This window comes from Falco peregrinus, chromosome 7 (genome assembly GCF_023634155.1).
Source record: "Falco peregrinus isolate bFalPer1 chromosome 7, bFalPer1.pri, whole genome shotgun sequence".
NCBI classification, from domain to species: Eukaryota; Metazoa; Chordata; class Aves; order Falconiformes; family Falconidae; genus Falco; species Falco peregrinus.
Genome location: NC_073727.1, coordinates 32,471,815 through 32,489,027, shown reverse-complemented (window position 1 = coordinate 32,489,027; position 17,213 = coordinate 32,471,815). Strand labels below are relative to the sequence as shown.

At 37.9% G+C, this 17,213-nt stretch overlaps 1 protein-coding gene across 1 annotated transcript in view; it reads left to right on the top strand.

Annotated features, from left to right (window-relative positions):
- TRDN (triadin) overlaps positions 1-15,630 on the top strand; it is a 235,657-nt gene extending 220,027 nt beyond the window's left edge. Inside the window, exon 37 of the mRNA XM_027793516.2 lies at positions 13,535-15,630. Within this exon, the coding sequence (XP_027649317.2) occupies positions 13,535-13,677 (143 nt within the window). The 3' untranslated portion in view covers positions 13,678-15,630. The remainder of the gene's footprint in view (positions 1-13,534) is intronic.
- The last annotated feature ends 1,583 nt before the right edge of the window (positions 15,631-17,213 follow it).

Below are 17,213 nucleotides of genomic sequence, written 5' to 3'. Positions count from 1 at the left end.
ACACTGTGGGCTCACGTTCAGCCAGCCATCAACCAGCAGCCCCAGGGCCTTTCCCACCAGGCAGCTTTCCAGCCACTCTTCCCCAAGCCTGTAGTGTTGCGTTGGGTTGTTGTGACCCAAGTGCAGGACCCAGCACTTCTCCTTGTTGAACCTCACACAACTGGCCTTGGCCCATCGATCCAGCCTGCCCAGATCCCTCTGCAGAGCCTTCCTGCCCTCAAGAACATCAACACTCCCCCTACCCACCAGCTTGGTGTCATCTGCAAACTTGCTGAAGGTGCACTCGATCCCCTTGTCCAGATTGTCAATAAAAATACTAAACAGAACTGGCCCAAATACCAAGCCCTGGGCAACTCCACTTGGACCAGCTGCCATCTCCATTTACTACCACTCTGTGCTTGGCCATCCAGATAGCTTTTAACCCAGCACAGAGTACACCCATCCAAGCTGTGAATAGCCAGTTTTTTCAGGAGAACGCTGTAGCAGACAGTGTCAAAGGCTTTACTAAGGTCCAGGTAGGCAACATCCACAGCCTTTCCCTCATCCATGTTGTCAGGTCACCTTGTCATAGAAGATCAGGTTAGTCATACAGGACATGCTTTTCATAAACCCATGCTGGCTGGACCTGATCCCCTGGTTCTTCTGCTTGTGCCGTGTGATAGTGCTCAGGATGAGCTGCTCCATGGCCTTCCCTGGCACCAAGGTCATGCTGACAGGCCAGTAGTTTCCTCCTCCCTGTCCTTCTTGTATATGGGGGTCACATTGGCTAGCCTCCAGTCTTCTGGGACCTCTCCAGTTTGCCAGGACTGTTGATAAATGATGCAGAGTGGCTTGGCAAGCTCTTCCACCAGCTCCTCCAGTACCCTCAGGTGGATCCTACCTGGCCCCATAGACTTGTACATGTCTAAGTAAAGCAGCAGGTCACTAACCGTTTCCTCTTGGACTGTGGTGAATTCATTCTGCTCCTTGTCCCTGTCTTCCAGCTCAGGGGGCTAAGTACCCAGAGGGAAGCTGGTCTTACTGTTAAAGACTGCAGCAGAGAAAGCATTAAGTACCTCAGCCTTTTCCTCATCCTTTGTGGCAATGTTCCCCTCCACATCCAATAAAGGATGAAGATTATTCTTGGCTCTCCTTTCGTTTCTAATGTATTTGTAAAAATATTTTTTGTTATCTTTTATGGCAGTGGCCAGCCTGAGTTCTAGCTGGACACTTGCCTTTCCAATTTTCTACCTGCATAACCTAGTCACATTCTTATGGTCCTCCTGAGTAGCCTGCCCCTTCTTCCAAAGGTGGTAAACTGTCCTGTTTTCTCCTGAGCTCCAGCCAAAGCTCTCTGTTCAGCCCGGCCGGTCTTCTTCCCTGATGGCTTGTTTTTTGGCATATGGGAACAGCCTGGTCCTGCACCTTTAAGACTACCTTCTTGAAGAATGTTCAGCCTTCCTACACCCCTTGGCCCTTCAGAACTATCTCCCAAGGGACTCTCTCAACCAGGCTTTTAAACAGGCCAAAGTCTGCACTATGGAAGTCCAAGGTAGCAGCTCTGCTGACCCCCTTCCCTACTTCTCTGAGAATCAAAAACTCTATCATCTTATGATTGCTATGCCCAGGATGTCTTCTGACCACACCACCCACCAGTCCTTCCCTGTTTGTAAACAGCAGGTGCAGTGGGACATCTCCTCTGTCTGGCTCACTGACCAGCTGTGTCAAGAAGTCATCTTCCACACACTCCAGGAATCTCCTAGACTGTTTCCTACCCACTCTGTAGTATTTCCAGCAGACATCTGGTAGGCTGAAGTCCCCCAAGAGAACAAGAGCCAGTGATCTTGAGACTTCCAGTTGTTATAGAATGTTTCATCTGTCTCTTCATCCTGGTTGGGTGGTCTGTAACAGACTCCCACTAGGATATAATGTAACACACATCCAGAAAAACCCTTTATCTAATGAAGAGTTCTGTTAGAATGATAGCTGAAATGAAGAACGCACTTGTGTCATTCAAACACCAGCTTCACTTTCATTAGTTGCTTCACTGCCTTATCACACACCATTCCTCTCCCCTCCCCTCTCCATCCCCTGCCTTCACAGCTGTTGTGGTTTAACTCCAGCTAGCAGCTATGTACCATACTCACTCCCCACACCGTGCCCCCGGTGGGATGGGGAAAAGAAATGGAAAAAGGTAAAACTTGTGGGTTGAAAGAAGAACAATTTAATAACTAAAAAAAAGTTAAATATAATTAAAATAATTATAATAATAACAATAACAACAAAAACAATTGTAATGGAAAGGAAAAAGAAAGAGAGAGGAATTAAACACAAGGGAAAAAAAAAAAAAGTGATGCATAATACCACCCACTCACCATTCAGTGACTGATGCCTAGGCAGTCCTCAAGCAGTGATCAGTGGCTCCCAGACAACTCTCCCCCATTTCTATACTGAGCATGACCTTCTGTGGTATGGAATATCCCTGTAATTAGTTTGTGGTCAGCTGTCCTGGCTCTGCTCCCTCCCAGCTTCTACTGCACCTGCTCACTGGAGAGCACGGGAAACTGAAAAGTCTTTTATTTAGAGTAAGTGCTACTTAGCAATCACTAAACCATCAGTGTGTTATCAACATTATTATTATACTAAATCCAAAATACAACACTGTACCAGCTACTATTGAGAAAGTTAACTCTCTCCCAGCTGAAACTAGGACAACAGGTGAATAAGGATCTGGTATCAACTTCCAGTTATTTGCTATCCAATCTTGTTAAGATAATAAGATCCCTGATTGTTTTTACCTTCTTCTTTGGTTTTATATATTTTTTATGCATATATGTGTTTGTATGTAAAGTTTAAGCCAATCTTTAAGGGTCTGACAGTTCATTTGAAACAATGATTTTAATGCAATACGTTGTAATTACATTAATCTAACATGCTGGCCATAGGAATAAATCAACAGAGACCATGTCATGTCAACATCCCTAAGGTACATGACCAGGACATAATGAATCCTCGCAAGACACTGTCATTGTTTATTGAGCAGTAGCAATAAAATCCAATTCTATATTGTTGCTCACCAAATACCACTGTCATCTCATATAATTACCACTGCAGACTGAAAAAATCCGACAAATTTAATAGACCTTGGATCAGGTCTGCATTAAATTGTTGATCCCTCTTAAGTATCACTTCTTGAATGATTCATTCATTTTCTCCTGTGTTTCAGTAATAAAGCACATAACGCCAGTACCAGAGTCCTTCGAAAGCACAGTGCTATCAAAATTGTAAAGAGTGTGCACTCTGATCATTGCTATGCTTTGTTGGAAGTGTCTGTATTACCACATATGTGTTGCACTGTTACATCTTGCATGGTTTAACTACCTAACAAAAAGAATTTCTAAACTAATTTTGGGGTAAAGCCACTTCAGGGATATTCAGACATTTACGTGGTTTGTGTGCAGTGACCATCACACAGAATAAAATATTTTTCTCTAAACATACAGATTATTTATCCATTAAGCCTTCTTACTAGACAATGCAAGAGCCAGTTAGCAAAATTCAGATTTTTTTTTCTACCTTTAGTGGTTGTTAGGTGTTATCTATAACATTAAAGGTAAAAGATATAAATAATAAACTTCACCTTTTATTGCAAAAATCAGTTTTTGTTAGGATAAGGATCCCATTCATTGAGCTTTGTTGCTATGTTTCAAAAAGAGCACTGGCTTTGATAAGTAACAAATCATAACTGGTTTTAACCAGTTCTGGTCTTCTGATCTCATAGATATATTTTACTGTAGTGATATTTTTCCCCTCTAATGGTGTTAAATATGACCAGAGTGATCTTCTAGTGCTATTGATTTTATACATTTACCACACGTTTTATACCAAGAAAGTGTTCGTAGAGACACATACTACTAAATTTGTACTTACTATTTTTGTTCCACTGATTGAAACACAAATAAAGGCTGGTTTCTTTTGTGCATTTAGCAAATTTCCTGAGTGAGATGGGACCTTAGACACTCATCAGAAATGGAAAAAACTTCTGGATGTTTTTTGCTTACTCTTGAGCACTATTTTTGGGAGGAGGTGTATTTATTCTTTTAAAGTTTATCTATTTTACCTTCTCCGGACCTTGCAGTGGTAACAACATTTGAAAAAGAGCCAGTAAGGAGAACATGCATTCAGAGTTCTAATGGCTGTAATAACAATGTTATTGTTATTATTTAGCTCTGCTACTCACACATTTTTAGTACTTTTTTATTAAATATTTTTTATCTGACAGACCCCCTATTTAAATGGATATAAAAACTTGAATGGTCTTTGCAAAGACAAGCAATCAATTGCATTGTATCACAGACTACTTTGAAAGTAGTTTTGAGAGCTACTTTCTAGCCATTTCTTCATTTTCTTTCCAAATAAGATGCAAAAGAAGTATCCTCAAGTGGCAACATTTTTCCCTGTGTACACATTGTCTATACAGTGCTAGAAAATGTCATTTTAAGGGGATGTTTTTAAATACACAGAATTGATTTAAAGCTGTAGTAATATTTCTTATGTGTAATAGAAGTATAAGTTTTCTCTCTTCTCTTTCGCCTCTTCCTTCCCATTAAGCATTGCACTTCCTGAGAGCAGCAGTAGTGTGGGTGCACAGCATGCTCAATAATAAGAAAGGAATTGAAATTGATTTAACAGAAATAATCTAATTTTTGAAGCAAACCATGTTGTTTTGAATAGCTAGTATCTAAACATGAACCATGGTGTGAATTTAAGAAAACAGTATTTGGTCTCCTGCATTCAACTTTGCTATTCAGAGAAATGGGATCTAAATTAAATGTCAGTTGTGCTGTGCCGGTAAGCACAAAGACTTATGTACTTGTTTTAGAAAGTGTGAAGGCAAAAGTTTGTGATACTTAGCAAGGATTCCACACCACTTCTATTCACCATCTGCCCCTGCGCTTTCTCTGGTCAGTTTATCATACTGTAATTTTCATGAAATGTTAAGGGAAAGAACCCAAATTGTTTGACAGAAGAAGCAGAGCAAGGGAGAAAACACCTGCTTCTCATCCTTGCCCTTTAGTAAGTGAAAAAAAACTTCAGCTCCCCAGTCACTGAAACAAGTCTTCTTTGTTCTTGTGTGGTTCTGTTTTGATTGCTGAACCAAAACACAGTATGTACATTCCTGAGAAGCAATCACAAAGAAATGAGTGCAATTGTTAATACTTTCCTCTTACTTATAATTGTTTACTGATTAGTTGTTTCCAATGCTATGACTGCCTGAATTTTTGTGCTTTGCTGAATCCTTTAATTCTATTAGGGAAGTCTTTAAGTGAAGAAATTTGATTCAAACTAAAAACCAGTAGTAATAAAAATTGTTTTCTCACACATGCTCTGTAATTTTTCCCTAATAACCAAACTGTTATTGCTAAAAGCTATTGCTTTTTAATTAACATCTTTTTTCTGATGACTTGCATTAAAAACAGCTATCTGACCCTAGAAAGGGGACTTTAACTGTTGTAACATGTGAAGAGGAACACCTTTATATTCTTTATGACTAGTAAATTTTATTCCTTTCTGAATTTTCTGCCCCTTTTCCTTATAAGATTAATTTTAAGGACACTATCTTTAAAAAGTACATTCGTTTGCTTCTTTGGGTCACCATAATTTCTTACACAAAACTCCCAGTAATTACTTGAATAGGCACTTGAGTGATAGTTTGGCACTTTGAATGATAGAAAGCTATGCTAAAGGAGTACTCTTCAGAATCACAGAATCGTGTAGATTGGAGAAGACCTTTAAGATCATCAAGTCCAACTATCAAACTAAAAATGGTATCAAATTATATTAACTCAGGAGAAGTTTTCATGAAAATTAGTACAAGTTCCTTGGTCATCCTTAGAGTTTAAATATGTTCCCAACTAGACAGTGTGTAGCTAACGGAAATGAAAACTGGTTTTCCTTCTTTAGCCCCTGAATTACCAATTTCTAAATCAGACATGCTGCTTAAGTGAAGCTAGAGCTCTCATCCCTTGGAAACTGTAGATCAATCTATTGGAAGTCAAATTCTTTTACAGTTTCCTAGCACCTTGACTTTTAAGATACATCATGTCTCTAACAATGGAATGCCCTCATATTCATCAATTTTCTTAAAGAACTACTTCAGCTAAATCAGCACAGAAAGAATTCCACAATAAACTTCTCAGGATATAAGGATCTACAAAGACATAAATATGCAGAATGAAAGTAAACAAATCAGTACTTACCTAGCATTGAGCTTTTATAATGTCTCTTGCACTGCAGGGTTCTTTTAGTTAGCTGACAGATGCTTAATAGTCCTGGTGAATGGGCTTCTCATGAAAATCTTTCCTCATCAAGGTTTGTCAGAGAAAGGGACCTCTGGTTGAGGACCGCTTTATTCCTTTTGTATGGAAAGTTCTGGTGATCTATTCAGATTTAAAAATACACTCTTTACTAGCAATTCCTTAATCCTTCTCTCAGCAGAAAAAGGATTTGGGATCTTATCGTTACTTCATCAGTGCCTGCATTCTCATGCTTTGGAAATGTAAATGGCTGAGTGTGAATCTTACTGCTCAGACAGTAAATAAAGACTGTTAACCAATATAAGCCACCATAAGGAAAAAAACCTGTAACCACCTATTAAGCAGTATTGAAACCTGAGTGTGAAGCTTCTCATACATTGATTCCAATATTCTACACGGATTCACATAAACTGATGATTTATGCCATGTACAAGTGGATTTAACTCTTCACTGCCTTAGCCAGGCATGAGACAATGAGTAATCTGTTTGGGATGGTAAAGGACTTGTGGATGACACCATAACAGTATCTGTACGGGGTATGACAGATGTGCATGCTTTGAAACTTAGATATGATTCTGGGATGTATTTGGAGTCCTGTGAGCCTGTCAGCTGGTTCTCAGCCAAGTCAGTTCTGCTGGTATATTTATTTGCCTTATGTGAATATGTGGAAATGGAACAGTATCTAAGAACACTGTTTAACTATTTCAACACTCTTACAGCTTTGGGATTGTATTTGTTCTCTAATGCCTCATCCCTTACTAGAACTCATGTCAGCTAGTTGCCTTTTACCTATTACCTTTTCCATTCAATAGGCTTAATGAGAGCAATTAACGAAGAATAGTATGTAATTTGCATTCTAGCTGTTTCAATGTTAAAATAGATTCTCAAAACAAAATAATCTTTGAACAATCATGGCAATTGGGAAAGGTGCCTGAGGACTGTCATAAGCAAATGTTCCTCCTGTCTTCAAAAAGGGCAAGGGCCCAGGAAGCTACAGGCTGGTCAGGCTCACCCCAAAACCTGGGATCATAATAATAATAAAGCAGCTAAACCTGGAAACCATTGCCAGACACATGAAAGACAAGAAGGTGATCAGGAATAGTCAGCATGGATTCACAAAGGGAAAGTCACACTTGACCAACCTGATAAACTTCTATGATGAAATGACTGACTTTGTAGACCAGGGGAGGGCAGTGGATATTGTGTACCTTGACATCAGGAAAGCTTTTGGCACTGTCTCACACAGGAAACTCATAGACAAAAAGTTTAAGTATGGTCTAGATGAGCAGTGAGGTGAACTGAAAACTGGCTAAACTGCCAGGCCTAGAAGGTGGCGATCAGAGGCAGGAAGTCCAGTTGGAAGCCAGTAACTAACCGGGTAATTCACGGGTCAATACTGATTCCATTTATCATCTTCATTAATGATCTGAATGGTGGAGCAAAGTGTACCCCCAGCACCGCAGAGGACATAACAGTGGGAAGAATGGCTGATGTGCAGAGGGCCGTGTTGCCTTCCAGAGGGACCTGAATAGGCTGGTTTCATCCTTTCTGCTGAAGAACTGAAAGTACCAGGAGCGTCCTCTTGCAATATTCCTCACATTTCTTGAAACCAGCCCTCTGTGTGAGATGCATGTCATTTGGAAATCAAGAGCACACATAAACTCCATGGAATACTTGTATTATTTACTGGCTATCTATGGAAAGCACTTAGCATTTCCTCTTGACCAGCTCTAAATAGTTTCACATAAACCTTGATTCCAGGGGGGGTTGGTTTGTTTCTCTGCTTTCTGGAACTCGTCTTGGCTGTTTTCACTTCAAACTAATTTCCATCCAGGCAAAAGTCATTTTAAAAGATAAAAAATATCTTAAAAGATTTTTCTCTTTTTGTGAGGAAAAAAAAGTGCCTGTTCCTTTCACAAAGTGAAAAACAAAGAAGGAAATACCCCCTTCTCCAGCCTTTCAGAAATTAATTTGTCTTAGGTATCAGATGTCCTTATATAACAGCATTAGTTATAATTTGTTAAAAAACAAAACAAAACACCCAAACAAAAAACATAAAAACATTTCTACAGTTTTCCAGCATTGAGTTTTTCTGTTTCTTCAGTAATACTCATAAGGGAAATTTAAGTAATTATATAAATTCTCATAAACTGCATCCTAAAGAAAAGCATCAGGACAAAATGTCTGGTGTTAAACCACATGTTTTGCTTCTACTATTCATCTTTTCCCAGTAACATTTGCCCTGAAGGTATGAGACAATGCATTCAAAGTGAGAACCCTCTTCAGTTTAAAAGATACCTACCATATTCACATTGAATGCAGGAATTACCAAGGCAGAATGGGATTGCATGCCAAAATTCAAATTGTTCTCCCAACTATGGCTTGTATCATAACAGTGTTGCCAAATCTGCTATAGACACAGCTCCAAAGCTGTTGGTATTTTTTGAATTAAGTTCTTACCTACATGTTTTGCAGCTGAGATTTGCTAAAGTAACCTGAGAAGGACAACATGAAAAGGAAATAATGAAAAAGCACACAGGGAGAAACATAATTCTGAAACCATTTCCTCCTCCATAGACTTACCATATGGGCAGCTGACTTCATTTTGCTTAAGAAGTTAGAATATGCTAAGGCAGACCAATCAGTTTACAAAAAGTATGAATGTCATCAGCCATAAAGAAGGACAACAGATGAGATACCAGAAAATATTAAATAAATAAATACAACAGACACTTGCAATGTATGTTTACTTCAGTTTTCAGAGTTCTAGTTGCTTGATTAGCTAAAATACAAAAGATCTGTCCCAGCAAGGCATGCTGATGAAATTTTCTGTTGTAAATGAGTAGCTTTGTACTGGGAGAATTAATAAGAAGCGATCTACAAAGAGACTATGGAAAAAAAAAAAAGCCTTTTAAAATAGTTTGGCTGTCATCCAAAACCTGATCACGCACCCTTTCTGTACCTACATTTGGAAAAATAACATCTTGCTTACTAAATGTTGTACTCTGATAAAAGTAACTACTAGATCTCACATACAATATGATGTATCAAAATAGTTCAATCTTTCAACAAGTGAATCTCTTAATTTACTCATATATAAACAATGCTTTAATATTAGAATAAATCCACAAAGCATTGTGCTTGATTTAACCCCAAACATTTTTTTGTAATTGGGGCTTTTCCTTTGAGAGTGAAATATTTCAGATTCATTCCAATGACATTCCGGTTAGAAATTATTTTTTTTTTTCAGAAATATTTGTAGATTTAAAAAAAAAAAAAAAAATCAGAAAAGTTTCATTGAAAAGTTTTGAAAATCAAAAGGTAGAGTTTCCAAATTTTTGTTTCAGGTATCACTTGTTATTTATAAAGTTGCTTTTGGATAATTGGATATTTTAAATCCTCCACTATAGACTGTTTAGTATTGATGAAAAAAAATTTGCTTTTTTTACTATATCCTTCTGCAAGATGAAACAGTCAACAAAGAGTTTTAATTAATTATTTTGTGTATTTTGATTATTTTTTAAAAGCAGAATCTACGTTTTTCCCTTTTGTCAGAAAACTTTTCTCCAGTGAAGAGCTGCTATAGCTAAATTTCTCATTGGCTGTAGCCTTGCCTATGCCTGAGAGGCTAGGAGACACTTCCTACAGGTGAATTCGTCGTGGTGCTTCACTCATACCATAGAGGAGGCCTCTGTGACTGGCAGCATGGAAAGGGCCTTTGGCTCTGCACACTGATACGTACCAGCTCAGACCCTGACATTACAGCCCATGCAGACCCCGGCCCCTTAGCAAGAGCTCCTGTCATTTGCACAAAAGGAAAATTTCCCAACAGCATTACATTGTCATCCTCAAAATATATGAGCACTGAAGAGGGACAAAGTGGTTTACCAGTGGTGTTGGCTGCTGGCTGACAGCAGAGCAATTGTCCATGGAATACAGTATGCTGGAACATTCATAGTTGTTTAGCCTCATAGCCCTTACACATTTCTCATGGAAGAGGTATGATAGTTTTTTTCCACCTTATCTTAAAAATTCTTGTACATATCCTGCCTTTTCTAGTCCCCTTGTTCTTATTCCCATCCCATTTGCAGTGTTTATCCTATCTTACTTCCACTCTTCAGGCTTTTCCACTCTCACTTTGTCCACAAAATAACTCTTACTCTGGTTTTTTTCTGTCAGAATCTCCAGCAAGGGCTCGCTTCTTAACATAAGGTTCCCCTACCACTTTCCAGTTCCTTGGTCACAATCTCTTGACACAGCTATGTCTATTTTTCTCCTCAAGCTCTTTGGTCAAATTGTATACCACTTATTTTTGTCTTCCAGTTGCTCTAAGAATCACCTGCCCTGGGTACTTTGCTAGATCAACCTCCTACCATGGCAGACCACATTTTTGGCTTTAGCAGGCAGTCTCCACCACAGCGTCCCATCTCAGTCTCATCATCCTTGACACACAAGTCAGATGTCTTGTGCCTTCCACATTGCCCCTCTAGCCTCCTAGGATACTGACACTTTTAAAAGGAAAGATTTTTTTACACAAAAAAAAAAAAAAAAAAAAAAAAACTTTTTCTTTTTCTTAGCTGGATTTTTTTTTTCCCACAAAAAATATCCCTACATTGTTCTTTTAGGGTTTGTTGCCAAAAAACAGGCTCAGCCTGCAGCTGATTTCAGCATTGAAAGTTTCACCGCAAGTAGTTAACATGATAACAAATTAAGTTATTGGAATTAGAGTCTTATGAAAGTAAGCAGAACAAAAGTCATCACTACCAGCCCTATCTCTCCTGAGTTTCTTCTTTATCTTACACTTAACTGATATTTTCTGTTATGTATAAGTATATATATTTCTGATATGTATATTATATCATCTGGTATGACAGATAATAAGTAACAGGCTATATAACTATTAGAATGTCACTTCAAAATGTTGCACTCAACAAAAGTACATGTTAACCAAACAGGGCTCACTTCACAAACACTACAGGTATCTCAGAAATAACACAATCAAGGATGATCTTTTGCATTACACATTTTAAATACACATTAATTTTGGATTTCTTTTTAATCATTATTTTCTGTGCCTATTTTTCAAATTTAGTATTAAGGCCCTTGAAATTAGTTTGTGGCTGTTGGCCAATTTGCAAAAATCTGAAAGTTTTCCCTTTCCCTTTCCCTTCATGCATTTAGTGGCTTTTAACAATAGACTGTAAGTCAGATTTTCAAATTAAATAGTTGCAATGGCCAGTACTAGTAGTGATTTTAGAATGATGATCAGATAATACCTCTGGAAAACACTGTGGTTTCAGGCATGCTATAATTACAATATATATCCATATTTAAAATGCTTTTAAGTGTGTAGTTATATAACCTAGTATGTATCAGGACTTTATGTAAATGTGGGTGAAGAACAAGAGCAAAATTTTTGCATTCTGATTGCATGTAAAATACAATAATTTTTTAACCTTCAGTAAATTAGTTATTGGTATTTATTAGGGCTAGAAAGTACATGATGCCCTGCTTGCCTTCATAAAGAAGAAAAAGTTATTGACATTCTAATTTTCATTTCTATATCCATAAGAAGAATATGCAGAAATAATTTCCATTAAAACAGTGAAATATGAGTTTTTAATTCTTCCTGTAAGGCATTTTTCTTTATCAAACTGGCACCCAATGGGATTAAATTTTAGGTACTTGTGTATTTGATAGGGTTTTTTTTAAAAAAGGTCTGATTGAGAAATCTCTGACAGAGTACTTTGGTAGGAGGACATTGGTTTTAATCACACCAGGTTTTGTGGCAATATACTGCTTTTAGTTAGTTTTACTTACAAAAGTTACCTTAGTTCAAGGATCTAATAAGTTTGTTTGTTGAAACTATCTGGTCTTTTCCAAATGCCTCTGTAAAATGACCGATGGTGGAGTACACGGCACATCCACACCTTGAACCTAGTCCATGGCTTGTCAGGCCTCGCCGGGAAACCTTGGTCTGTCACATTCTGGCTGTAAGTTCTGGTCATGGGAATTGCTTTGTCTGTTTTCTGAAGAAATTGCATTCATCTCACAGAGGAACATCAGTAATACTGAAAATTTGGGGAAAATATTTTTTCCATTCTTAGACTTAGTGGAAAAGCAGTAAGTCATTTTCATAAGGATCTGATGTCCAACTCCATTTTCAAGTGTGCTTTTTAGATAACAAAGACTTAACCTTTGCATGAGTCAGGCAAGAAGACCACAGAGGATAATATAACTGAACTGAATATACTGGCATTTCTAAAACACCACTCTCTGGTCCACCATTTACTGTGACCTGGCAGTCAATAAATAAATTGTGCACCTCAGTCTACAACACAGGGAGCCCTTGTGTCCATTTCAGTTTAGAACTGTCACAGGGAACAGCTCTTTTTTTTCTTTTTTTTCTTTTTTTTTTTTTAATATATGGAATGAATTGCAGAGGAAAGAAAAAGTCATAAGAAAATCAATTGCATGAATTGCATGAAAACTAACTTGTTTCAGATGACAACATCCCTCCAGTCATTTTCCCAAACACATAACTGAGTAATAGTTATCTTGTATAATCTTGTCAACATCAATTTCAGAGTGAAAATCTCAGCTTTTGGAACAAATTAGGTCAATTCCATCTGTGCTACAGTATGTGTTCTTGAAAGCTTTTAAAATAATGGTGAGAAGTGTGACTACACAGGCTAGTGCTCAAAAATCAAAAGGGATAAAACCTCCATGATTGTGAAGGACTAGGAAGGAGATACTGTCATTTATGATCCCTTTATTCAGAATAAAAGAAAATTCATTTGAAGCCTAATAAAATATGTCATTGTTACTATTAAATGTAAGTTCTTCTGGAGCCCTTCAATATATATGAAAGTGGCTGTGAAATATACAATAGGAAAAATATATGTGCGAATTTTAAGGGTTTCTGTTCAGCTATCCCAAAATGCACATACTCAGGGAGAAGTAGGACTATAACACTGAGAGGAATAATGGGTTTAAATGTGAAATTGTGAATAATTATTTCTCATCTTGTGTTACAAAGATGTCTCACTGAGTGCTTTAGCTAAAATCTTGCTGATATGTGGAACCTGGCTTGTGATCACACGATAGAGATTTGTGTTGTTATGATTTACTTATATGGGAATGAAATTATACAGATGTTTTCTGAAAGAAGATGGAATAGACTCATGGTCCCAGTTTGGAAACTATAAACATTAACCATCTCTTCCTTGTTTTCCTAGCTCCTGTCCGCTACTTTCAATGTGTCTTCTTAAATGGACTTAATGGATTTGGACTGCAATTTCCCACTAATGCCCCTTCAAACAAGGAAGAAAAGACTCACTCAAAGACTTCCAAGAGAAAGGCAAGGAAACCAGGACACTAGAGAGACTGAGTCCTGTGATCGCTCACGTTTTGCACTTTATCTTTTCTGCTGAGGTCCACAGTAGTTACAGTAGTACATGTCATTGCAAGAATGTGATACACCTGGCCACATGTACCTGGAAAAAGTTTCTATGGGGCAGAGGCAAAACAAGCAGTAATGAACTGTATTTGACAAGACAGAAATACAGAAGTGCCCCATTTGTCATGGAAAGGCTGCATTGTTAACAAAGTATTGATGTGTGTGTGAGGTGTGTGTGTTTTCCTGCCTCTTTTGCTCTTCTTGTTTTTCTTTACCTACCTGCTCAGAATTGAAGTGAGTCTGTTTTCCATTTAATCTTATCTAAAGAGTGAAAGGTTGAATATAGCCCTTGTATCAGCAAGATTGCAAGACTACCTGCAATCCTAAATCATTTCTACTTAACGTTCAATCACATTGCTGACAGGAAAAAGCCTCACTAAGTCATGAAAATGTGCTCTGTGACTGGTGCTATTTTTATGTCTCATTGACCAGTGCAGCCTGAAGCTCACACTTACTTGGAGCAGCTCTATATGCTATCAGTAAGTTGACTCTGCAAATCATGTTAATGATGAATATTTCTATTTAACTTGAAGCAGTAAAAGCATAACCTCCTTGCCTGCCTGTTGCTGAAATATGAACTCTTCGCTTTCTAAAGCCCAAAGTGAGCAGAGAAAGCGAAACAACATGGCAAAGGTGTGGAAAACTAGTATTTTGCCAACATGAAGGTCCCAAGAAACAAATGAAATAATTTTAGTACTTCTGCTTTTCTTCTGTGGGTAAATCAGATTGACTGGGAGTGAAGACCATGCAAATGGAGAATATACTAGCCAACCATTTGCTATTAGCATAAATCAGATGAAAAGCTATGATGTGAGATGGCACTCATGAAACTAAAACAATGCAAATTTCCAATATGTAAACATGTCAATTTAATGTAATCTCAGATCAGCAAACAACAACAAAAACAAAACAAAACAAAAAAAAAGAAAGAAAAGAAAAAAAAGAAAAAAATGAAATAATCTGGGTAGCTGAATTTACTAGATGAAATGAAAGGACTTCCTCACAGCACACTACTGATAATAATTTATAGAGGAGAAATGGAAGTAGATATACCAATCCTCAACCTTCTTTTGTGCGTTTCTGTAGAAATAATGCATTTATTACCTTAAGAAAGAGATGGGGTAGCATTTTGATCCATGTGAAGGCACATGACTGAAAACAGGCATCTCAGTTGTCTGTACTCTGGCAATGTAAATAATCATGCATTTTTGCCAGCTGCTATTTGTTTGCATTTCCTTACTATATTTTTGTGTTTAATCTGTGAAATGTGCAGCAGTACCTTTCAGTTATATATTTACCTGGTGAAGCAGCATGATGCTCTTTGTACAACCTGACTACTTGTAGAGTCTGATCACACCAGTAACTATATACTGCTTTTTCATTTTTAGCATAGTTCAAGATAACATCAGCCCTTTCTCCCATCTGCTCTCCCTGCCGACCCATTTTTACTTTAATCAAATAGTTGACTCACATGAGTTTTGGACAACTGAGTCTTTGACAGGTTGATGCAATTCAGAAAGATTTGCTGTTACACTGCTGGGTCAGGTTGGTGTTTTCTGATTACTGGTAATGGCCTTATATGAACTGGGTTCTTGGTCTTAGCATGCTCTCATACTGCACAGGACCTGGCTGCAAACACTGTCATTGCAACAGGCAATGGTTTCTGGAAAGAGGTAGAAACAGGTCCTGCCCTAGAAGTAGCTCTTCCCACATGGGATCACACTGCAAATAAAAGGCTTCATGGTGAATGCCTTCACAGTCACCTATGATATCTGCTCTGGATACAGAGCTGCCAACAGAGAATATTTTATCGTAAAATGGCAATCTTCCATTTTCTTTCGGGGGTGTTTTTATATTTCCACTGACTTTTTTTCCTTCCCAATTTGTGATTTTGTATATAATATTATGTATGTTATTGCCCTAGGTTTTTACTGTGAAAGCTGTCTTAAAATGAGATTATAATTTTCTGAAAATTAGTTAATTTAATTCAAGACTTTATCTAATTCCAATAATCAGGACAAAGTTTTAATATACTATAATGTTTTATTTTTTTCAGCTTCATTTGGCAAAACTATTATTTTTCATTACATTTAACCTTGATTCTTTCTTCCCATCTGAGTTGAGAGATGACAAGAATATGTTCTGGATCTCATTTTCATAATGTTTCAATTATATATCTGAAAGCTTTGGAAATATAAACAATATCATTAAATAAGTGATATAAAATCAGTCATTTATTGTTGTTTCCTAATCTCAGTCACTGCCTCAAAGAACAGGAGAAACAGGTCCACTCAAAGTGGCAAGCTTTCTCTCTTTAAATTTACCTGGAAACTTTAAAAAAATTACTTGAATTGCATGATTTTACTCATTAGCCTGAAATATTGCAAAATCATATGCTGATTGTTATACATTTTGGAAAATAAAGAATATAAACTTTGTTCCAGTGTCTGTGATATGTTTTTCTGTACGTACAAAAGTGGAGGACAAGGGTTTACCTGTAAGAGTCTTGTATCCCGCTAAGTATATATAACTCTTCTGAATGTAAAAATGCAGTGTTTCTTAAAATTAGGCTAGAAAAATGAATCATTCAGCATTGTATTTATTCCTAATGAGCTTTTTGCAATACTTAACTAGTCTTTTTACACACTCTGTCGGTTACACTCTGACATATGCAAGAAGCTAAATAGTTGCTGTAGTCATTCAAGGTAGGACTTCAGCTGCACCAAAATCACGTATGTTCATCAATGTGGCTGTTTAAAATACAACTGCACATAATCTTCAACCTTCAATGAGTAGACCATAGTTGAGACAATTGGGAAAATGACCACCAATAAACTGAGACAGTAAAAATGGTGAGATTTCTGCCCCTCCCGCCCCATAGGAACCATGGCTTGCCCGTATCAGCAATGGTTAAAACATGTGGACTGGAGCACGAACCAGACTACAGCCTGAGGACAGTGCAGCTACAATTGCACAGCTCTGCGTTGGGGTTCAAGAGTCTTTGCCCCAGGAGTTTGGTGAGGCTTCCCAGCTGTGACGTTTGTGGTTCGGCAGTTTGGCTGTGGAGATGGCTCCATGTTTCTAATCTCTTTGTCACATGAAAAGGAAGGGGGGTGGGGGGTGGGGGGGTGAATCCTCCCAACCCCAGGTGTTTGAGCTGTCTACTAGTGCCCCAGAAAAAGTGAGACCCTTGTGCCCAACCAGAATGTCCCATTACAGGGATCCTTCACTGAACAGTCCCACTGTATCGGAGGGCAATTCAACTGCCTTGTTCAGGGAAACATGCCAACAGCATCAGGGGGTCCCATGGTGGGTCTTCCCACTTTGTTTAAACTTGTTACCTGCTACCAGCAACTGTTAGTCCCCCGCGAAGGACTCACACTAACAGTTTACAGAATAATACTCTTTATTATAAAATTGTGACTAGTTAAGGTTCGCAAATGCCAGTGATAGGGACT